At 36.7% G+C, this 25,870-nt stretch overlaps 1 protein-coding gene across 1 annotated transcript in view; it reads right to left on the reverse strand.

Annotated features, from left to right (window-relative positions):
• LOC100892785 (sushi, von Willebrand factor type A, EGF and pentraxin domain-containing protein 1) overlaps positions 1-25,870 on the reverse strand; it is a 48,110-nt gene that overhangs the window by 15,130 nt on the left and 7,110 nt on the right. The window contains exons 5-18 of the mRNA XM_030997438.1: positions 25,094-25,273; positions 22,814-22,993; positions 20,899-21,072; positions 19,010-19,189; positions 17,432-17,632; positions 14,495-14,701; positions 12,114-12,314; positions 11,563-11,754; positions 10,893-11,027; positions 8,980-9,075; positions 5,593-5,856; positions 4,030-4,257; positions 3,082-3,252; positions 1,289-1,471 (exon numbers count right to left, since the gene is read on the reverse strand). Of these exons, the coding sequence (XP_030853298.1) occupies positions 1,289-1,471; positions 3,082-3,252; positions 4,030-4,257; positions 5,593-5,856; positions 8,980-9,075; positions 10,893-11,027; positions 11,563-11,754; positions 12,114-12,314; positions 14,495-14,701; positions 17,432-17,632; positions 19,010-19,189; positions 20,899-21,072; positions 22,814-22,993; positions 25,094-25,273 (2,592 nt within the window). The remainder of the gene's footprint in view (positions 1-1,288; positions 1,472-3,081; positions 3,253-4,029; positions 4,258-5,592; positions 5,857-8,979; positions 9,076-10,892; positions 11,028-11,562; positions 11,755-12,113; positions 12,315-14,494; positions 14,702-17,431; positions 17,633-19,009; positions 19,190-20,898; positions 21,073-22,813; positions 22,994-25,093; positions 25,274-25,870) is intronic.

Below are 25,870 nucleotides of genomic sequence, written 5' to 3' on the forward strand. Positions count from 1 at the left end.
CTCCAATTTTTTTTGTTGTTAAATTAAATTAAAATAAATTATATAAAACAAACATATATGAGCGGCCCGAAAATGACGAGCGGTGGATCGAGGACAACCAAACTATATTTTTGGAGGGACTTATGACTGTGCAATTATTGGTTATTTACTGTAATTAATGTTGTATAAACCGCCCTCGTGTATTAACCGCACCTCTTTTTCGCCCTAAAAAAAAAAAAAAAAAAAAAAATTGCCGACTTTTTTTTTTGCCGACTTAAAAAACAGTAGAGGACCTAGAATAGAACCTTGTGGTACGCCGTGTAATAGAAGAAAAATTGGAGGAATTATTTTTATCAACTACATATTGAAATCTATCAGAAAGATTACTTTCAAACCAAGATGACAGACAAATTTGAGTGTTGTTCTAGTTTCCGAGTGGCGAGTCATCACACCGATTACTGAGCTGGGAGACATTGCCAGGCATAGCGCCAGGTGGAGGGGCATAAATCGAAACTTTAAAATAAAATAAATATTTTTTTTTTTTTTTTTTGTGTACTGTGTATAAACCGCACCCCCGACTTTGAATTTTTTTCGGCGGCAAAAAGGTGCGGTTAATACACCGTTAATTAGGGTAATCATGTTTGTTTCTGGACTTCATATTCATAAACTCATGTTATAAAACATAACATTCATGTTTTGAAGCTTGTGCATTTATCCGATTGTGACTAAACCTGAATGCAGTGCATATTCACTAATGCACTCGCAAATGGCAATGTACAATGTATATTAACCTTCATCATAACACAGGTGTACCTCCCTTCCATTCTCTAGTTTCATTTTATATTTTATATCGCATATGAAGATTCTAGGCCTCTGACTGGACAAACAAAACTGCAGTCATGAAACTAACTTCTGACTGCTGAGCAGTAAAGCAAAAAATAGTGACCGGGCATAGTCCTACTTGCGTGTACACAATGTAAAGACACAATGGTTGTTATTATGGATATGCATAGTGGGACACGCACATTGCTCTTAGAAGGGTACATTTTTCCAAGACATTTTTCTCAGACAAACAAATACATTTTGTTTAAATATATCTTTTTGAGAACTGACACCGAGGGATGCGTTATATTCATTGACTGCTTATTTTTTGGTAGACAGTTTAAAGTATAACTCCTCTGTAATCTTGAGACTGCACTATGCTGTAGAGTACAGTTTCAAGATCACCTTGGGCAATAGTTTTAACCGTGCCCCTAAAAGCAGTCAATAGTTACATAATGGATAGTGATCATTTTCTCTCCAGCCTTACCTCTCTGACATGTTGCCGTTAAGGGTGTGCTCCAGCCACCTCTAAAGCATCTTAGCTGTTCTTGGTTCGTACTAAGCTGAAACCCGTCTTCACATGAGACATCGAGCAACGTACCATGAGGAAAGTGAGGTTCTGATTGTGAAGTTACCATATGATCCGGAAAGTCTGGAGCATGGCAAGATGCTATTCGGAAGAAATCATGGAGCATAAAATAAGAACAAAAAACATAAATACAACAGAAGAAAACTTTGCCTGACATTTGGTACTTACATGCACATATGTCTTCACACTACTGTAAGCGGTTAAATTTAGTGGTCTTAGTTTTTCAATTCAATTTAATTCAATTCAATTCATTTATCTCAATCATAAAACCATAAAATAATATATATACAAAAGTAACATGAAACAATCATAATCTTACAATTCTGGTATTAAGAAATTGGAGACTAAAAAGGAAGTTTAAAAAACTTATAAGTATAATAGTCCCCTGACATGAATTTAAAAAAAAATCAAATCGTTTTTTCCTCTCTTCCAGCTGATGATGCTCTTCATCTTATTTCCATTTTATTTCCATCAACTCCACCCAGCACATGATACTTTTGTTCATCCTTCACTATTATTCAGGACACCCATGACCCATGACCCCATGACCCTTCCACATGGTAATCCTAACTGATTAACCTTTAAATTGTGGTTCTTTTACTTTTTAGGTTCTTCCATTCTTAGTAATGGTTACATTGCTCGTTAATTCAAAAATATCTTAACTGTTGTACAATGTTTTGGAAAGAGGGATCTACTGTGCATACCGATAAATCCCAGCACAACTGGACTTCTCTGCATCATCTTTATTTCTGATATTATTCTTAATATTTCTGAAAATTTCAAGGACTAAGTTATTTTGCAAAGTTTCAAAATTTATTATTTCTAACAGAGGATTCTGATATGTTTGTACAGCAAATGTCATTTATAGAGAATTTTAAATTGTTTTTTCCCTCTTTCTCAGCTTTCCATGCTAAATCCTTACACAATTTGACGTGATTTGATGTTGTGTCATTTACAACCCATCAAAAAATGATTTGGAACCCTCAAGTATGACTCTAATTATGTTAGATGCTGCTTGTAAGTGTCGGCTTGCATGGTGATGTAGATATACAGTAGGCTTGCGGGTGCACCATGTGAGAGAGAGGGAGGATTGACTCCTGACGACGGATAGTTAACCTGTTCGAAACGTCGAGCCACTCTCGCCACTCATCCTCTCCAAGCGCTATAGTTCTCCTTAGAACTATAAGCTAAGAAAGATATCCAACAGTCTGTTTCAAGACTATACCAAACAGTCCTTTTCAGGACTACAAACCCTCAAGAAAGATTACCGAGAGTCCTTTTCAGGACTCCTCAATCCTCCCTCCCTCTCACATGGTGCACCCGCAAGCCTACTGTATATCTAATTATGTTGTATTACAATTAACATTTCATTTGGTGTTACAGTGAAATCTGTATACAAAGACCGCTCAAGGGGAACATAAATAGTGGTCTTTATAGGCAGGTGGTCGCTAAAGCAGGTTCGCCTGTAAAAGGAAAAAATTCCTTTTGGAATTTTCAATTAGAATTTGGTATGATTGGTACAATGGAACAGAGGATCCGAGTCCAATGTGATATTCTTCAACATCATTTGCTTTTGTATATTCTCTAGATATTGCATTCGGTGACATGCAAGAAGTTGTGGTTTTGAAGAAAAAGGGATATACTGTAATGCAAAGTAACACATGCATACACAAACAACAAACAAGTATTACCTTGAATACACCTTGGATTGCGTGGGACTGCAATTCCCGCATCACACCAGTACCTATCCTTTTCTTTCTGATAGCCAGAATTACAAGTGAAAGTGATGTTTTCACCATGGTTGTATAAGAGTTTACCATGTGGAAAACTGCCATTATTTAGGGAATCAACAGTGCACGTTTCTGAAAAGAAAAGTCATCAAAGTACCATAGTCTTAGGAAAATCAATCAATCTTAGTTAAATACACGGAAGTAAGAAATTCCTTGAATACTTCAGCACCTTTTCATGGTAGCTCGGATAAAGCTGGGGTAATAATATTACTACAGGGCCCTCAGGGAGAACATCCTGATGAGACTTCCATCGGTAAACAAGACATAGTATTATTATTATCATTGATAGATTGCTTAATTAAATATAGATAGATGATCATACAAACTTATATGTCATACATGGACCCCTAGACAAAGCTTGGCAACAACTAACTTGTCATAAGAGCATTAACTCTGTTTAAAATGATGTGAGTTAAACATCCTTCTGGTGTGATTTAAACACCATTCTGTCTCCAAACATGTTATATTTTGCGAGGTAACATCCAATACTGCAATTCATTACTTTAATCATAATAATTGCTGAGATGTACAACAGAGTCTCAAATACCATTCTTAGATGTTTTTCTACACAGGGATGGATAAAGGTGTTGTGGTCCAATGGATAAGTCTCTTGACTGTAAACCACAAAGTATAGGGTTGAAATCCCTGTTGCAGCTGTTACACTACTCTACAACAACCCCACTGTACGGCTAACAAAAGCCAAGAATGGGGAGGCATCAAGACCTAGCTGTTCCATAAAACTTGTTATCAGTAACAAATGCTAAAATTCTATGGCAAATTAGCTCTCAGGCAATCAGATGCCACAATTTCAGAAGCTCATAACAGTTATTGTAACTTTAGAATACTCACTTGGCTCACACACAGGTTTATCTTGGTCCCAGGATGAATTGCCGAGACAGGTAAGATCAATATGGCTAGTGTCCGAGCCTCTGAGGACGTGACGGGCATGACATGAAATTCTGACCTCATCACCTTCCAATAGAACCTGCTGTATGGCAACATTAGTGCTGGAGACCACAGCGTTCTCCACATGAGGGACGACACATCCCACCCGTGCTCCGTCCTTGGCACCTTTCACTGAAAAAGATTCAAACAATTCATTCTCTCCAGAGGTGTACTGGCTTATGTGATGAACAACAGATTAGTTCAAATCTTATTCACATAGGTATAAACTAAAGTAGTTTATACAACACCTACGTGGATCCTTGTCATTTGATTGGACGATTGTTGGTCACATGATATTCAATAGATGGTATATTGAACGGTCGTGCATTTTTGGTTATATACAGACTGCGTACCTCTCTGCTGCATGTGCGCGTATCCCTGCGTGTATCTGACGCGAAGGCAATCTGCATGTAATCGAGAAGGCTCGACTCGAACTTTAATTTATCTTTATAAGGAGTAAAGCATAATTTGTTGATTAACGTTCTATTAGGTCTTCTTCGATGTTGTATAAAACAAATAATGAATGTTTTTCATTCGTTTAATAGTGCAAATATTTTCATTCGTTGAAAGATTAACGTTAATTCTATTCAACTCGGCTGACGCCTCGTTGAATAGAATGTTAATCTTTCAACTCATGAACATATTCGCACCATTGAACTCATAACCATTCATTATTTGTATACTATTAAACTTGTCTACTATAACACAGGGTTAACCCGTTGACTACTGAATTCTCTCAGTTCCATTGACTTAATACAGGAGCTGACCGTTTCCCGTAGGCAATAGGTTAAGATGCTTTTGGGTCGTGACAGAGGAATTCATATTGTATTTGATTTTCACTATTTCACTAAAAAGTTGCAATGTGTAGCATATGTCAACGTCCTTAATGGTATTCAATCTCCACATTGTGGTCTACAACAGTTCATCACTAGAGAATTTGAGAAAGGAAATGTAAAAATGACAATATTTATCGGTGCTAAAACATGTCGAAAATAAGAAAAATTACCCGGACCTTTGAACTTTGACCTTGTACACTTAAAATATAATCACTCCATCTTTACATGCTTTAATCCAAGTTTAAAGGTTTTAAAAGTTTTCTGTTTGATTCAAAAGTGGGATGGACGGATGAACAGACAGACACTCCTGAAAATTCCAGCACCATGATGGTAGAGGCATTTACAAAAGGACTTTGCTGCAGTTATCCATTTTCAGACAGTTATTCTTTTGGTTACCGGTATGTGCATGCTCACAGCAGGTCATGCAGAGTTACAGACCCACTAACCTGGCATACAAAAGAGTAAATAAACACTTCATCTAATTATCTACTATGCCATAATAATAATCGCGATATTGTTCTGGGTTTATGTAGCACTTAATACATTGACAATGGCTCATAAGCACTTTACAGATATATCAATTTATTCATAAATTTATCAGTTATTCAAATAACCAAACAACAAAGCCTACCTGATATAGAAAGTCCTTGTTGATAGACCTCAATTTCGCACAGACTGAGCTCTCGTCTCTGGTTATTTATTGTTGGAATGTGCACACTGATGACATTACCCCTGATACCGGTGTCACCCTCTCCAACACATATTATTTGGATCCCATGGTTTGCCTCAGTACTTCTCTCGATTTGGCGTCGGGTGATTGGTTCTCCGCACAACAGGTTTGTAGCGTAATCTGCATCCAACCCCACTCTTATTTCTGCACCCTCCAGATCCAATACTAAAATTCAAAAATATTTTGGTGTAGATTTATTTCGTTATATTAAACCCTGTTCAATTGTAACTAAGAAGTTACTGAAAGTATCACTTTTGAAAGCAGTTTTTGAAGTTCTAGCTGCTGCATTTGTAAGCAATGCAAGTAAAGTTTTCATTAAATTCAAAGGAGTGTTTTTCTGTGACAGTGACCAAGGGTTCTTTCATGACCCCAACAAGCTTAATACGTAAGCTTTCTTGCACTGAAGAACAATACCTCATTATAATAACATACACATGGAATTAGCAACATTGCTTCTGTGCATAAGAAAAAAGTCATTTATACCCCCTTCACATACACAGATTTTTCTTACGAGTCCTTACGGATCGCACAAATTCAAGGATCTTTTATGGGTCCTTACAATTTGGCCACTTTTACGACCGATTTAAGAGTTGTTATGAGTTATTACGAGCTATTTACGGTTTGTTACGGATTATTACGAGTTATTATGATATACTTACGGCAGAATTCCATGATTTGTTACGAGTTGTCACGGATAACTACGAGCAACTTACGTGTTAGTAACGACCTGTTAACGTGTTGTTACGAATAGTTACGAGTTAGTTACGAGTATTTACAAGTCCTTACGATTTTTAACCAAATAATAACAACTGAAAGTGAAGTGTTCAAATTTGCAGCTATTATACCTGTCCCCCAAAACGTAAATGATACATGAGAATACTTAAAGTATACGTATCTATTTGTAAAGTACTCGTAACTACACGTAAAGTGCTCGCAATAACTCGTAACGATCCGTAAAGCCATTGTAACACAACCTCAATGAAATCATAAACAACACGTAAGCACTCGTAATAATCCGTAAATAATAAAGGAAAGTAAAGTAAAGTAATACGTAAATAATCCATAAACAAATCGTACACCAACCGAAAAAAAATCGTTAAAGAAATCTGAATGAGTCATCTACGGATTCTTGCGAGCAGTTTACGGATGGTAACGTGTTGATGCGAGGGATTTACGATACTTACGGATTGTTACGACCTATTTACGAGTTATTTACGAACAAATAAATCCGTGGACAATCGTAAGAAGATTTTTGACATGTCAAAAAAATTGCCTCTCCTTTCACGGATATTTATAAGTGTCTGCAAGTTGTTGCGAGTTGTGACGAGCTATTTACGGATGCTTGCGATTGACTACGAGATGGCGATCTGTAAGGACTCGTAAGGAAAATCCATGTATGTGAAGGGGGTATAAGGCTTAAAATTTTGAAAAAAATTTGTAACCTGACTTTTAAACATTAGAATAGCCCAGGGCAGTGTTCTAAGCATGGTATTATCTCTAAAATATCTTGTTTTATCTCAGATTTAATCTTGAATTTTATCTCAATCTCTTACAGCCTGTGTGCCCATTACAGTTACCGGTATAAAAATAGTACGCAAGACTTTAAAGCTAGCGCCCATCTTATTTTATGTGAAAGAAAAAATAAATGTTTTTAAAAATTTGGTGCTATTTTATCTCTCGGACAGTCAGTAAGTGCAGTATTCATTCTAAAGTATGCTGCTTGTTGCGTGATAAATAGGAGAAAAAAAATGATTCCAGATAACACTATTTATCAATTAAATTACTCATAGAGTTTTCTAGTTGTATTTCACGATTCTTTGCTAACTTATATCATAATGGTGTTCGAAAGCGTTGAAACTACCTCAGTCATTTTCAAGGAAATTTTATCAAAAGAGCATTTGAGGCACGCATAGCCATAGTAAAAAACTGTAAAAAAACATGCTTTTATGCTCTCTTGCCCGAAAGTAACAGAACGTCATTCTATTGGCTGAACATGAAGAAAGTGAATTTAACAATATAGTATTAATGACTGCTTTGAGAGAAATAGTTGTTTTTATACGCTCTCGGGAAGGTTACAATTGGGCTATTGCCCTCGGCACGCCTCGGGGCAATAGCACAATTCTAACCTTCCCTTGAGCGTATAAAAACAACTATTTCTCGAATATGAAAGCAGTCATTAATACTTTTATATGCCGAAGAAAAAAAAAAAAAAACTTTTGTCGAAGATGGGATTCGATCTCTTGCGTACCAAAGGTGATGTAACGAAAACCGCCGCCTTAAACCGCTCGGCTATCGCGCTCTGTTCCCATACATAGCAGTTTTTTCTTATATATACATTAAAATGGATTGAAAACGGCTTCGCGTGGTGGAAGCTTCGCGGCTGCTTCATTAAACAGGCCCTTCTTTTACTTTTGCAATGCATATTGGCACGAATTTAGATCAAGATCTATCGGCAGATGTTTTTTTTTTGTTTTTGGAAGTTTATTTTCGTCTTAATGTCCACAATGCAAGATAAAATTGTCGGTAAGATCGATCGAGATTCAATTGTATTGAAATTACCGACCAATTCTTCGCACACGTACGGTATCCTCGATCGCTCAGACCATTTTTTAACATGTAAACCTATGGGGTAACCATGGAGACTGACCTATTTTCCCAATATGGTTATTGGGATTTTGAACTGTTTTTTAACCATGGTCACCGGGAATTTTCGGGAACAGTTAAAGTTTATGAATGCAATTTCGACCAATCAGATTGCTGGATTACTTAAGTGAGGTATTTAAAATTTCTTATTGGTTATTTCATCAAAAATGGGTGTGTCTTAAAATTTTGCTAAAATGATTTTCAGAATATTGATTTTTAAATATTTTAAGGGTATATTATCTCAATGAGATCAGATTTTCTTTGAGATAAAATGAATCTCAGAATACCACCCAGAAGTGTATTTAACTGAGGAAATTAACAAATTTACTTTAAAATTCACAATATCATTTTTTTGTGACAAGCAGGTCTGAAAGAAATAAAGCAACATTTAATTAACTATTTAGTGTTTCTAAGCTATACTCCAACACGTGCAATTACATCACTACCATAGCCTATGATAATACGAGCATAGGAAAATGCAAACAAAATGTTGCAGGAAACTTTAATCGCTAGAATTTAGTAAATGGGTTATTCTGCATGTGCACATAATTAGCATATTCATTGAATCTGTACAACATATGTATTTCTAACATTATCAATACGATTGCCACACTTGTTAATAAATGATGAGGGTCGTCTACTCACTGTGTTCTTCCCTGTCAAGACGGTTGTAGATTTTCACATGGGTGAAATCATAGATATTCTTCATGACAGCCTTCCACCATGGATTAATAGTCACCTCTACAATGAAGGGAAAAGGAAAGAAAACAAGAGTAAACAGCAAATTAATAAAGAAAGGTAAGATTTGATTTAAACAGATGTGTAGATTCCAATAGCTCTTTGGAGAGCAGAGCAGTGCAAGAATGGAATTAATACCATTCTAATAAATTCTAATTAATAAATAGACAAAGAAACAAATGAATGCATAAGTTATTCAATTTATCAATAAATGAATGAATAAACATAATTACACAATAATTCATAAAAATATAAATCAAATAAAAAATACTAATATTACTGAATTGACTAATAATAAGCAAATCAATAGATGCATTTAATTATTAAAAAGAACTTGAACATTTATGGCACATTTAAGTACGGCAATGTAGCTATAAGCACGTAACAAATTCAAGCCAGTCTACATCTTACAGGCATGTACAATGTTGACGTACCCCCATGGACTCAAGTTCCAATCCGAATGGATACCAAATATCTGGGTGGATAGAAGCAATAAATGCCTTTCTTCCATCGCATCGAACCCCTTTTTACTATTTGGATCGTAAATTCAGATATGATTTGAATGGTGGGGTGTGCGAATTAGCTGAGACATCAGAAATTTATCTGCGGTTTTATAAATGCAAAAATCAGCGCTGAACAGGAAATTTCTCAAAAAATATTTCACAGCAAAACTGTGTCATAAAATAAACCAGAACGTCAATTTTATCTGGTTCACTTTTGAACTGGTCAAAAAATAAAAATTTGATGCACTGGAAGGGACATAATTTCATTTAGCTTTACAAGATTAAATAGAAACTAAAGGAAATGGAATTTTTGTTATTTTTGGAATAAATTTGCATAAATTACCATAATTAATTAATGGAAAACAATTTCAAAATTCTGTGTAGAAGTTTAATGTACCAAAGTTAGCTCCACTAGATAAAGTAAACCAAATCAAAATCGGTCGAAATATGAAGGAGAAGAAGCATTTTTTGTGATTTTTAAAATTATTTTTGGAATAAATTTGCATAAAGTACCATAAATAATCAATGGAGCAAAATCTCCAAATTCTGTGTATAAGTTTAGTCTTCCAAATTTAGCTCTACGATATCAAGTAAACCAAATCAAAATCGGTCGAAATATGAAGGAGAAGAAGCATTTTTTGTGATTTTTAAATTATTTTTGGAATAAATTTGCCTAAATTACCATAATTAATCAATGGAGCAAAATCTCAAAATTCTGTGTAGAAATTTAGTGTTCCAAATTTAGCTCTACCAAATAAGGCAAACCAAATCAAAATTGGTCAAGAAATGAGGAAGAAGCAATTTTTGTTATTTTTGGAATACATTTGCATAAATTACCATAATTAATTAATGGAGAACAATTTCAAAATTCTGTGTAAAATTTTAGTGTACCAAAGTTAGCTCTACCAGATAAAGTAAACCAAATCAAAATCGGTCGAGAAATGAAGGAGAAGAAGCATTTTTTGTGATTTCAAATAAATTTGCATAAATTAGCATAGATAATGAATTTCACGATTCTGTGTAGAAGTTTTAAATCCCCTTCCTAGCCCTATCATATGAAACAATCAGAATCAAAATCGGTTGAAAAATAACGAAGAAGAAGCATTTTGAAAACTGTGGACGGACGGACGGACGGATGGAAGGACGGACGGACGCCACGCCATATAGCTCATCGGGCACTTCGGGCCGGATGAGCTAAAAACTAGGGGTACCTTTTTTTTTACCCCTTCAACGTTCACCTACACTTTGCAGTACCATTTTATATCCATAGAAGTGCACATAGGAATAATTGTTCTCGGCCACTGCTGCTATACTTACTTGTTCTTGAGCAATACTGCGGAGCACTGTCGGTATTACCATCCCTGGCCAACCATGCATTGCCTATCAAAGCTTGATTTCTCTTAGGTGGTGTTTGAGAGACATTGGTATGTGAGTCTAGGATTATGTTACGTGCTAAAGAAGAATAAGACATCAATGTTTTTTTTAAATGTGCAACAAAGCAATACATTTATATGTTCTCTGTAGCTTCCTATGGTAACTGAGTATTCAAAATTGAAAATTTCAGTAAAGTCATGTGGCAGTCTTCAATCTTATTTACTTTCATTACATTTATCCTATATAATTTCATTCTATCATCTCTTTTCCTTTCTTTTTTTTCTCCTTATACAATGTACCTCCTAACATCCCAAAAGCGGGTTCTTTTGACAAAAGAAGAAATCAGCAGCCTTTCAAAAATGTTATAATATGGTATTACCAAAAGCCTCGATTGTCAAAGCATATTACATACCACTTTAATTGGTCTCACACGTCCAGAAAGTATCTCATGCTAATCTTCTGTCCATATTTCATTGCTTCATTGCCTTTTAAGCAAGGTTAACTGTAGCAACTTGATAAAATCATGGATGGAACATAATTACAGCTCTGTTTTACAACGGACATATTTGAGGAATAATTGTTGAACACACAGAACAAAATATGATATTCTTACATTGTGTGCACATAGGAATAACTGTCAGCCACTGTGACGCATTGCAGACTGCAGTTCCATTACCATATGCAGGAAGGTATCCAGAATTACAGTTGACAGTTACCTCTGTTCCATGGATGTATTTCCCATTTGCTTTAGCTGTTCTGGTGTAGTTAACATGACCCATTGTGTCTGGGATAGGGTCGCACGGCTCTAAATGAGTTTGAACACACCACAGGTAAAAACATAGTGTTATTGGGGAAAGTCACAGGAGTTTGTTTACGCAATGAATTCGTTCATGTCAAAACTGCTTAATTGTTTGGATTATGATACAGTGCAATATGGTTGAATGAATCAGGTAACTTGTACACTTGTAAACTATTCATACTTAGACCAAACAACGGTATAATAAAGTCCATTTTGGTACAAGGTATTTCACATCAAGCTCTTCTAGGTATGACCCATAATATTCCTCAGAAGAATTGATCGGTTTTCAATTAATTACTGACACTACCTCCTAACATTCATTTGTCATGACTATAATGGGACTAGAACAGTAAATTTGGACTTACTTGGATAACAGCGGATATCATGACTGCCTTCGACCCATACTCCATTATCACATCGACTGCTATTGAAGCTTCTTGATCTGTAACCAAAACCGCATTGAAGGAGCCGGGTGTCTCCATGAAGTGGGTTTTCATGAGGAACTCCATCAGGGTTTGTGTAAGTTAATCTCCCATGGGATACATCTTCCGGCGCTGAGCATGGGACTACAGTTAGTAACAAACAAAACACCGGACCACAAAGCTTTTTAAATATACAGTGTGTCCAAGCACCACTTTCCATTGTTTATATTCAATAATGCGTAACTTATGAATAATAAATTGTGCATCAAATGAAAGAAGAGAAGCAGAGCTTTTTATACATGTATATCTCATGGAGGAAATTATTCATTATGATAACAAATTTCTGCCATGAAATTTAGTTTCTTTTCCTCTCTAGGATGCTGTACTCTCCAACGGAATTGTCAAAAGACTTAACTCTGTTTCCTTGACAATCAGCCGTAGACGAAAGACTTCATGCATGGCAGATTGTCAACGAAACAGAGTTAAGTCTTTTGTCAATTCTGCTTGTTGAAGCCAGTGGCAGCCAGTGAAAACGAATTTGTTTGATAAAATTATGGAAATGCAAGCACTACTTTAAACAAACAGAACTTTGTCATTCCTCTCTCATTTTTCCTGATTGAGGTGTCATATGAAAGGGCAGAAACTCAACTTTCTAGAAATATAGTTTTCTCTTTGAAATTCAGATACCATCTGCCAAATGACTTTTTGGTTTCCTCTCTTCAAATTAATTTTAATCACTCATGCGTGAAATATGCATCATATGAGTTGCATCAAATGAAAGAGGAGGCTCTAAGCTTTACAAATATGTATCATTTATTAGTTATAATTGTGATTAAGTTATGATAAAACATCGATAATTCTCGGTTTCATTTTTTCTGGGAAGCACTTTATAAATGTTAATATTTTCATTATTATTATTATTATTATTATATTATTATTATTATTATTATAATTATTATGTTATATTATATTATATTATTATCATTGTTATTATTATTATTATTATTATTATTATTATTATCATTCTTATTATTAATATTATTATCATAAATATATATATATTTGTTTTTATGCCTCCAAAACAAAGTAGCCGGAGGCATTATGTTTTCTGGTTGTCCGTCCGTCCGTACATCCCGTTCTCGTGATCGCGTTATCTCAAGAACCAATAAATGTATTCCCTCCAAACTTGGATCAAGTATGTATCTCACAGAGCCAATGAACTGATTAGATTTTGGGGTCACAAGGTTGAAGGTCAAAGGTCACAGTGCTCATTATGTATGCAAAAATAGGTCGTGATCGCGTTGTCTCAAGTACCGGTCAATAGATTCCTGCCAAACTTGGGTCATGTATGTACCTAACAGAGCCAATGAACTGAATAGATTTTGGGGTCACAAGGTTGAAGGTCAAAGGTCACAGGGCTCATTATGTATGCAAAAATAGCTCGTGATCGCGTTATCTCAAGAACCGGTTGATGGATTTCTGCCAAACTCAGGTCATGTATGTATCTTACAGAGTCAATGAACTGAATAGATTTTGGGGTCACAAGGTTGAAGGTCAAAGGTCACAGGGCTCATTATGTATGCAAAAATACCTTGTGATCGCGTTATCTCAAGAACGGGTTGATGGATTCCTGCCAAACTCAGGTCATGTATGTATCTTACAGAGCCAATGAGCTGATTGGATTTTGGGGTCACGAGGTTCAAGGTCAAAGGTCACAGGGCTCATTATGTTTTCAAAAATAGCTTGTGATCGCATTATCTCAAGAACCGATCGATAGATTCCTGTCAAACTTGGGTCATGTATGTATCTTGCAGAGCCAATGAACTGATTAGATTTTGGGGTCACTAGGTCAAAAGTCACAGGGCTCATTATGTATGCACAAATAGCTTGTGATCGCATTATCATGAGAACCAATAGACAGATTACTATCAAACTCAAGCCATGTATATATATATATGTATCTTGCAGAGCCAATGAACTGATTAGATTTTAGGGTCATCAGGTCAAAGCCCATGGGGCTCATTATGTATGCATATAAATAGCTTGTTAGTGCATTATCATTAAAACCGACAGATGGATTACAATCAAACTTGAGTTTTTAAAATTGCTCTATGGCGGAGGCATCATTTTCGACTGCGCGCAGTCAAAATTCCATCTAGTTTAATTATTTTTCTTCCAATAGATTCTAACCCTCTTTTACAATGAAAAGACATGCCATACTAACCATTACTTTGTTTAATATCGTAACTAGAGAATGTCCTCCCTCAATGCCAACATGTTCAACAGTAATCTAAGAAGGATTTTGCAGATTATCTTTATCTTACCTAGCTCGCATCTGGGGATATTATTGTTATATCTTCCTTGCTCGCATCTTGACTCAGTCACCCCTTGCAGGCGATAGCCCCATGCACAGTCATAATGTACTCTGGTGTCATGTTGAATACGGTGGTTGAACCGATCTTCATCAGAGATGGGTGGATCATATGTAATGTTCAACGCCACATCAATGGACCACCTCACTCCGCATGGAGCTTTGGAAAACAATAAAATAAAGTTCATAAACTATTAGCGAGTAATATTCAATAGTAATGATAATAAAATAATAGCAAAGTAATGACAAGATATGTCATGTGGAAATATGAGATGTATTAAAGTAAATATGATTTCCAGCAGGAATTTGTTAGTTTATCAATATATCTCAAAAGAAGGTTTATGAAGTGTCTTTGTGCTTGAGTAGGATTCATTCTGTGTGAGAATAGTAAGCTTTCTTCTGATAAATGAATCTCCTAGACTGCTACCGATAAGTCAGTGGAAAATTACCGGTATCCCCCGAACAGTTACCCCCAACTACTTCCCAGGACCCAGGACAACTACCAACGGACAACTGCATGACCCTAAGAAATTATCACCTTGGTCCTTGGCTGTTGTCAGAGAGGTTATTACTATAATGTAATTTTGTAAGGGGGTATTTGTCCAAATTAAGGGACCTGGAAAGCTAGTTGTCCATGAGTGAACTGCTAGAGGAAGTGGTATATGTATTTGTCTGACAATGGGGGTAGAGGTAGTTGTTAGGGTTTAGGGGTTGGGGTTAATGGTTAGTTGTCCATCAGTAAACATCCAAGGGCTAGTTGTCTATTGGGGATGATATTTAGTCAAGACACTAGACTATATGTATACGCTTGCACACTAACACTCATAAGTCTGTTCAGGCGGACTGTGCAGCCTTTTAGGAGATTTCATGTGGGCAAAGTGTTCCCCTCTCAAATAAAGCCTCTGAATCCACTGCAGTTCAGCATCACCTTTTAGTGATGTTTTTGTAAATCTTTTGATACAAATGCTTTCAACTACAGACAATACAAGAGCAGAAAGAACAAACATCACTGAAAACTTCTATTCTATTTCTGTAGCAGTACAGTGTGCTTGCCATTTATAAATTAGAACAATTTAAGTCTCTAAACTGTTAGTATGGAGTAGAATTTATAATCACCATTATCTTGTTAAAATTGGCAATTATGTTACTTTTTTGTGAATTTCTATTCACATTGGTTCATAATTCAATACAATTTTTTTTTTAATTTGCTTGAAACTATGTCAAAGTGAAAGATAAGAATAAATGGTGCCAATCTAGGGAGGCAAAGCTGATTAATTAAGACTTGAAAATTCTGAACTGCTATACAGTCTGCCATGTAATAACTCCATTAATTCTTTGTCTAGGTACCTTTATCATCATGATATCCAAACATATGACCGATGTATTCCCCTACTTTGTAAAATTGTTCCAAGAATGACGCCCCTACCGGTAGTCCTAGGAAGAAGGGCGATAACATTTATTTATCTTTCTGTCAACAGCCATCCTTCGTCCAAACCCTTTCACCAACTCTACTACTTAGAACAGTTTATTTAGGATTTGAAAACTATATTTTTCAAATGCATATCAAACATGAGGCATCTGGAAAAAAGAAAAGGGGATTCTGGCCACATACACACAAGGGTGTTAGGCACAGGGGCGGATCCAGCCGGCGGCAGGGGAGGGGGCCCAATTCGTGAGAAAATGTTTAGCGGCAAAACAGCCGGCCGATAATGCGCTCAGTGGGGGGGGGGGGAGGGGGGTAGTGAGCACTAATTTTTTTTGGGGGGCCCTCAAACATTTGAAAAATTGCACCCCCCTTGAGCACCAGGGGAGGGGGCCCATCTCCCAAAAAGGTAAAATAACGTGTTTTTACACAGGGGGGGGGGCTGCCCCCCCCCTGGATCCGTCACATAGGCAACCAGTTTGAATGGAATGCCACTTGCTTTCAAGTCTCTGTGTTTTATAGCAAGAGTGAATGTACATATAAAGTACCTTCATAGTCAATCAAAATGATCATTTACAATCTTTCAAAAAAATTTACCTTGATCAAGCTCAATTTCAATCTCTTTACTGGATTAGGTGAAGACAAAATGTAAGGTTTGTTCACACATGCCCCCAGCCCCCCCCCCCCCCCCCACTCCGGGAACGGAGGGGACCGCATGCATGTTCCCAAAATCTCTGGCTCTTAACAAAATAAAAAGGTCTACCCGTATTGACTTTACACACCAGACTTATGCTGAAAAGGGGGGGGGGGTGCTGAAAAGGCTGGTATAACAAAAGAAAAAGGTCTACCTGTATTGACTTTACACATCGGACTTATGCTGAAAGGGGGGGGGTGCTGGGAACACGCATATGCGTACCCTAAATAACACTGAGTGGGGGGGGGCGGGCACATGCCATGAGAAACCGTCACATGTCAATTTTTTAATATATTTTTTAAAAGGATACTACATGAATGGCAAGTAACTGTGCGCAACTAAAGTCCTATGCACACTCACTCTTCTGTGTCATATGATACAAAAATATAAAGCATGAAATGCTTTTTTTTAACACTACACTGCGGGTGGATTACCACTGTATATATATATATGAACAGCCCTTTACTTCAGTGACATATTAGCATCCTATATCTACATAAAAACTAATGATTTGTCGTATCAAAACCTGTCCTGGATCCTACATACCATTACACATACCAGTTTACCAATTTGAGATTTGAGAGATATACATGTTATTTATAGAAATATAACGATTTGTTTTTCTCCATGAAAAAATGAAGAAAAAAAAACAGAAACATAAAGATATACATATATAAGAGAGAAAGAGATAGAAAGAGAGAGGGAGAGATTTCCGTTTGAAATACATATTAAATAGCTGGTAAATATGAAGCAGTCAAGTGAAGAAAACTTACTTCCTTGACAAAGGCGATGTACGTCATCACTATCAGACCACACTCCATCATTACATTTCACACTGCTTCGTCTCTTATCGAATCGCCAGCTACTACATGTCAACTGCAGTCTGGTATTGTGGGGTACACTTGTTCCTAGTGGATATTCATTAGCATTTTGCCACCAACCATCTCTTGGATAAGGAGGAACAATGCAAGGTCCTGAAAGAACAAAAAAATGTCATCAAAGGATTTGATACAGTAATTTAAGATTATTCAGTGCCTTTCTAGTCCCAAGGGATTCATCATAGAACATCAGAGAATACAGTCAAACCTGTTTTAGCAACATGTATAGAATGACCACCTGTCTATAAAGACCACTTTCTTTTAAATTTCTTGTGAAAATCATTTCTTATTGAAACCTGTAGTAAAGAAACCAGTACAGAAAGACCACCTGCCTATAAAGACTTTTCTTGTCTCTCTTGAGCGGTCTTTGTATACAGGTTTCACTGTACCCGTTATAGGATGACTAGCCAAATGGTGTCAACTTTGCCGGGAGTACTCACAGTAATCTATTGTAAGAGGCTAAATTTATTATTTTTAGTTCTTTAAATTGTTTTCCTCTAGTCTAGCTACTCATGCCCTCTACCTCATTTCCATTTTCTTTTCATCATCCTCACCCAGCCCTTGACTCTATCGTTTATTATTAATTGGTATTATTCAGGATATTGCTCCTGAATCACCCTCGTCCCATTTAATCCTCATTGGTCCATCTTTCAATCTGGGTTCTTCCATTTTCTGGGTTCTTCCATTCTTCAGTCTCTATTGGTTACAGTATCTTTCTGTTTCATTTCAATATATCTAAATATATTTGAATATATTTGAAATTTGAATATATTTGAATATATCTGAATATATTTAAATATATCCGAACATATTTGAATATATCTGAACATAATTGAATATATCTGAACATATTTGAATATATCTGAACGTATTTGAATATATCTGAACATATTTAAATATATCTGAACATATTTTAATAGATGAATATTTATGAATATATTTGAATACATATGAATATGCTTTGTACAAGCATGGAATTGGAGTCTGCTATGCAGCCCAATATAAAATGAGAGCACTTCTGGGGAGTGTTTCACAAAGACTAAGATTGACTTTTAGTTGGACTTGGCAGAGATTGATTCTATTGGCAGAATAAAATGAGAGTAAAATCTCAAAAAACATTTCATACTGGTTATCGCATCACAAATGTGTGATAAAATCTTGCTAAAATGATATTAGGGGTATTTCATCTTACTGAGATAGTATCTCAGAATACCACCCATTGGCAGGTGTTTAATACTTGAAGTATGTCAACACTTCATGAGCATTTCAGCTCAACTTGGTCATGAAATGTCTTATTCCGATCACATACTATACATGTTCAGTGGGGATAATGATTTTATTCATCGCATAATCAATTGACCTATACTTTATGTACTGTATATACCTTGTAAACCATGTGAAAAAATAATTTCCATTTAATGTGGACAATATAACAAATCAAATCAAAATCGACTATCCACCCGGTATACTGACCACCACATATGGGCACCGGGTATCGCCACTCTCCTGACTCTGTGCAAGAGTTGAGTATACTTCCATCCAATGTCTTTCCCCTATTGCAGTGATAGTAGACCACGTCATCTAGATGGTACACCTGCTTTTCGTTTGCCATGTAGCCATTCACCGGGACTCCTAGGTCTTCACAGATGATTTCTGTAGGAAGTACAGTAACATTAAATTCCTGTTGAATTTCAAATCTGGATCAGACACTTCAAGCTTCACAGCATTTTGGAAAGACAGGCTTCTGACCATTGTTAAACCTGCCTTTAATGCCATTTCAAATGTACAATATGATTTGTGATGTAAAGTAGAGCTAATTTTGTTTAATAGTGAGTATCCTATTGGTTAAAAACATGTGACGTGACACTCAACAACAACAACTAACTATGTGCATGAGCGTGCAATTTATCAGAAATGTTTTGCAAAGTAAAATGCATACAAAAGTGACTTAGACAACGTGCCTCCCTTCCCTGTGCATAACAATTGTTTGCATTGACTTAACCATGTGCATCTGGGCCCTGTCTTTAATACATAGAGTTGTGATTGATCCAAATCAATCGAAAGTCCTCTAATCAATCGCAAGTTTGCAGTCTCTTATCTCTTAAGTTGCGATTGATATCAACCCTTTGTAAGACTGGGCCCTGATGTGAACTTGTGAAGGCAACCTGAATGTATTCAAGAGGGCCTATACTCCAAAGGAGCTATGGATAAGATCGCAAATACCCTATGTTTTTATAACAAATATTGCATGCTTTTTTTTTGTTCAATATGTATATTCACCACCAAGTCAGAATTTTCTTTGTGCCATTATATTTCTATTTCGGTGAAATATAACATTACTCGCGAATATCAGCATTTGTTGGTTCATATATAACATGGAATGGCCTCGAGTGGGAAACAAGGGTATATCCCATGAACTATTGAGTCTTTTTCAGGAGTCAGCACAAAATATTCCCAAAGCGAGTGGGATAAACCCGAAAGAAAATCCATTCAATATTATACAAATATACAATGACACTCGAGGATCTAGCTGAAACTATTCGCATCGAAGGAACATCAACTAGTACTATTTTACCCGACAGAGAAAAGTACCAATGATGTTCCTGAGTGCGAATAGTTTTAGCTTGTTCCGAGAATGAGTCAATTTATATTTGTTTTATGTCCCTTCCATCTGTATTATTCCTACACTTCTGTAATAACATGAACCTTATACTCACATTCACATCTTACATTCAGATTGAAAAGAAATGAAAGAAAATTGCATGGATCAAATGAAACATTGAAGGATGTAAATATGTTTAGCTTGTGCTATTACTGTAGTGCAGTTATCGCACAGCATCAATTGCATGGCTTGAATCCTGTACGCTCGCTGGGAAAACGCATAGTTCAATTTTTCCCTAGGGAAAAAGTGGACTATGCGTGACGTCAGCAATAAAAAAATGAACTATTCCGATGTAGTCAGCAGGAAACGTCTTTTATAGTAAAACTTTTCTTTTTCTTGTTGTGTACATTCCTAATGCAACAATCTTACGATAAGGGATAGAATATTATTCATTTTATGAAACCTAGTACTTTAATTTCACTATTACATCCTTATGTTTTTGCATTAACTTGCACATTAAACATGCAGAGAGAAAAAAAATTGTCCTTACGCAAGTATTTTGCAAGGGTTGCATACTGTATGAAAGTTGCACTGCCATCCTGGTACTTTGCTCAAAGCACAAGATATGCTGATATTTCTGCTTGGCTAGAAATCCTTCATACAAATAATGATTTTGTTATAATATATGTCGGAGCATGGCAGCATGCAGTATTTGTATGATGTAAAGGGGCATCATAACATAAGTCCTAGATTTTCATACCTGTACAAACAGCCTCTTGTCCACTCCAAGTTTTGTCTCCTTGACAAACCCGTCGCGCTGTTCCATCAAGGCGGTACCCGTCATTACACGTAAAATAGATTTGACTATCAAAATCATTGCCACGGCTATCCACATTCCCATTAGCAATGTCAAGGATTGCTGGACACTGAATAGCTGTGAAGATAAGTTGGAAAGGACTGGTTGATTTTATTAATTATACAATAATGTGGTAGATCATAATCAAATGATTACCTTATACCGTTTTCACACTGGCAAAATTTTGCTTAACCCCGTACTATAGGTGGGGTTAAGGGGGGGGGGGGTCTTAACCCCACCTATAGTCCGGGTTATAAGCTTATTCCACTTTCTGTTCAGACTCGTATTTACCAAAGTGGGCTAGCCCCACCTATAGTACGGGGTTAGCTGGATCTGCAAAATAGCAGGGCTAACCCCACAATTGTGGTGCTAACTCCTGATAACACCGCAATCGCGGTACCAAGCAAATGAATGAGAACAGAAACGAAAAATAGTCCGGTACTACGCAATAGAGCGTATCGCAGCTGGCAGTAAGGAGCCCACTGTCAAATCATATATTCACTAGTACGCGGCTAACGAATTGCAGTGAGAACAGCGTGAATTTTCTTATTTTGGAATAGGCGCTAGTACGGGACTAAAAACAGCGTGTGTGAAAAGCCAAAAAAGTTAGTCCGGGGTTAAGGATAGTACGGGGCTAAGCAAAGTACGGGGTTAAGCAAAACCAGTGTGAAAAGAGTATGAGAGTAGATATATGTGCATGACCAGACATTTATTTTCCCTGTTGAGCAACTGATCATTTTGTAAAATTTACACACCGATTTATCATCTCAATTTCACTTTGGGCAACTTAGACGCCCAATATATCTATTCAATAGAACGGTTTACTAACATGTATTCAAATTTATGGATGTTTTTTTCCCGGGGACCTAGTGACAATTAAGGTATTCCATCAACCTGTTATTAATTAATAAACTACAACACTTGGAATCCAGTCTGCATACATTACTTGTTGCTATGTTTGGCACGCCTCAGGCAAGTTTGCGGGTTGTCAAAGAACAACTTTTCTTTAAACAGAATGCATGAAATTTGAATATAAGTAAAATGGTCTATTCGCGATGGGGCTGATTATCAATTGCAAGCAGCACCCTCATCAACAGTTTGGCTGTGCAACCATTGCTCCTGCAATATTTGATTTATAGTAATTTCCTACACTAACCTTATTCTCAAGCACACAGTCACTATACCTAACCCTAACCATCACCTTTGACCTAAACCTAACCTAAAACCCAATCCCTAACCCAAACAATTTTGACCAAAAAAGCCTGGGCATTTGCCTGGGAGCAAATAATTCACATAATTTTTGGAGGCATTAGTACAATTTTATTATCCATCCAATGTAATGTCAGAACAGTCAAAACACTATGAATTTTTAAAGTTGCAATCACTAAATGTAGAGGCTCCTCAAATTGGCTGAATCAGTAATGTATTGGCAGACAACTTTCCCATTTGTCCCAAAACAGAACACACAAAGTGACTAAAATTTCAATTTAAAAAAAATGTATGTCTTCCTTTTCGGAGGACCTATAATAAAACATTTTAAGTATAGTGCCCCAAGGGTGAATTCACTTGGGAGCTGAAACAAACAGAAATTACTGATTTTTTTTAAAACAACAAATGGCAGAACTATATATATATCCATGACAAACTGCCAATTTGAGGTTAACTCATTACAAGGGTTGAATCACCCTTCAATGCCCAACTGGCTTGTAGCTGACAAGATCTTCTCAGTGACCAACATCCACCAAAGGGTGAAAAGAGCTAGAGTAAAATTGATTTCCATTCGTAAATGTATAGAAATTATGTACAAGATACTACTCACGTTCACAAATTGGTAAGATTTGAGTCCATTGGCCATTCGCTTGACAGGTCCTATAGGGCAGGGTGTAGGGCGGGTTCTCATACCCCTCCCTACAAACGTATATTGCCCGTTCTTTAAACTGGAATAGTTGAGTCGTGAGATCAGCGTTAGATATTCTACCAGGGTAGGTGCAGGGGCGAGCTGTACCCAAAGTAAATAATTACATAAAAATAAAAGTAATAATGATATAACATGTTATGATTATGGAGATTTTCAGTTTACAACTACAAAATCAATATTTTTACACTTTACAGTCCAAAATTTTGTGACCTGCAACAGTTAAAGTAACAAATACAAACATAGTGTGGACGTTTATGGTATAATTGAAAATCACGGATATCTCCAATTCCGTTTAACCGCCAGTCAAAACCGGACGTTTTTGGGGTTGTTTTTTTTGCCGACTCTGTCTGCAGCAAGCCAGATCGTGTTAAATTGTCACAAATAGTAACAATGTCCTTTTTTAGAAGAATGTGTAAGATCATTAATGTAAATTAAAAATAGTAGAGGACTTAGGATAGAACCTTGTGGTACGCCATGTGTAATAGAAGAAAAATTGGAGGAATTATTAATATAAACTACATATTGAGATCTATTACAAAGATTACTTTCAAACCAAGATGACAGACAAATTGGAGTGTTGTTCTAGTTTCCGAGTGGTGAGTCAACACCCCGATTACTGAGCTGGGAGTCATTGCCAGGCATAGTGCCAGGTGGGGGGCATAAATCAGAACTTTAAAAAAAATATTTATATATATATATATATATATATATATATATAAATAAAAATTACAAAAAACAACCAAAACTAGATGGAATTTTGACTGCGCGCAGTCGAAAATGATGCCTCCGCCATAGAGCAATTTAAAACAAGTTTGGAGTTTAAATCTCCAGTGGTTCTTGAGATATCATGATAACAATCTCAATGTATGGAATTTCATAAGTTGACCTCTGTGACCCTTGACCTTTGACCTACGTGCTCCAAAATCTAATCAGATTGTCTTCCTATGGTGATACACACTATCATTAAGTTTGAAGTTTAAATCTCCAGTGGTTCTTGAGATATTATGATATGGTGATACATACTATCATTAAGTTTGAAGTGAAAATTCTCCAGTGGTTCTTGAGATATCGCGATAACGATCTCAATGTATGGAATTTCATAAGTTGACCTCTGTGACCCTTGACCTTTGACCTACGTGCTCCAAAATCTAATCAGATTGTCTTCCTATGGTGATACACACTATCATTAAGTTTGAAGTTTAAATCTCCAGTGGTTCTTGAGATATTATGATAACAATCTCAATGTATGGAATTTCATAAGTTGACCTCTGTGACCCTTGACCTTTGACCTACGTGCTCCAAAATCTATTCAGATCGTCTTCCTATGGTGATACATACTATCCTTAAGTTTGAAGTTTTTACATCTCCAGTGGTTCTTGAGATATCATAACAATCTCAATGTATGGAATTTCATAAGTTGACCTCTATGACCCTTGACCTTTGACCTACGTGCTCCAAAATGTAATCAGATTGTTTTCCTATAGTGATACACACTATCACTAAGTTTGAAGTTTAAATCTCCAGTGGTTCTTGAGATATTATGATAACAATCTCAATGTATGGAATTTCATATGGAAATATCAAATATCAAATGGATAGTGCCATGGGCGGTTGGATACCGGAAGGTTAAACGTTTGACTACAGCACTAATTGAAAAATATATTTGTACCGATTCAATTGTAGTCTTTGTAGAATATCCCAATTACTTGGAAAACCTGTCATCATGCATCTGTAAAGTGATATTTTCTGACTGGGTTAAACAAAAGGGAAAACGAAACCGTCCAATTGAAAATGGATAGTGCCATGGGCGGTTGGATACCGGAAGGTTACACGTTTGACTACAGCACTAATTGAAAATATATTTGTACCGATTCAATTGTAGTCTTTGTAGAATATCCCAATTACTTGGAAAACCTGTCATCATGCATCTGTAAAGTGATATATTCTGACTGGACAGTGGACACCCCCCCCCCCCCCCCCCCCCCGGCCCCCAAATCATGAAAACCATGTTTGGAGGGGACTCCAGTTTGCATGTAACCTGTAGCTGCTCCCCCTAAAACCTGTCGAAAGTGGCTTTATAATGATTGCAACCAACACAAATGTTTGACCAGAGCATCTTTTTACACATTTTCAAAAAATAATAATTTAAAACCCATCCATAACGTTGATAGGCCTACTTACGCCTGCAGGTGAAGTCTGGTTCCGACCACCCATAGTCGTCGCCACAAGTAATGTCCCGACTTCCACGGATTATGTAGCCGAGATTGCATGTATATGAGCGGGTGTCACCGGGTAGGAAATATTGCTTCCCGCTTGGCTGCAGCGAGGCGTGTTCTGCGCTGGGTGGATCTCTGCAGACGACTGAAACAAAAAGATTCCTAAAATATTTCACGTTGCAGTTTCTTTTAGTTCACGAAGCCTACTTCCTGTGTGGATCGCTAACTAATACACTCCTTAATCATAAATGGTTACCTGTAAATTAGACCGAAAAGTCGATCTTTTTTCGTTCGGGAATATATTCAGCTGAGATTAATTACCGGTACGACGATGTTTCAATTGAGAGCGTGCCGAAAGACAAAATTGATGCACTCTATGTGTGGGATTTTTAAAATCTTATACCACCAGAGATCGAGTGAATTTGCTAGATCCAGGGAGGTGTTTAACTCACAAACCCTGCTAGATCCAAGCTATATAGCAGCAGACGGATTTCTGTGTCAAAAGCTATAGAAGTAGAACTCAGAAGTATGTAACCTAACAGTGTTGGTCGCGACGTGTTAAAAGCAACAGAACCAGCGCCAGTGCAGTATGCACGACTATATAGCACCCAATAACCCCCCCCCCCTCCCCCACCGCGACCGGTACGCGGTAAGAACCCCGCGAGGGACGCCTTTTTTCAGGGAGACGTACAGAGAGAGAGACACAGAGAGAGAGAGAGAGAGAGACAGAGAGACAGAGAGA

Source organism: Strongylocentrotus purpuratus, unplaced genomic scaffold (genome assembly GCF_000002235.5).
Source record: "Strongylocentrotus purpuratus isolate Spur 01 unplaced genomic scaffold, Spur_5.0 spur5_scaffold_4, whole genome shotgun sequence".
Taxonomy (NCBI): domain Eukaryota; kingdom Metazoa; phylum Echinodermata; class Echinoidea; order Camarodonta; family Strongylocentrotidae; genus Strongylocentrotus; species Strongylocentrotus purpuratus.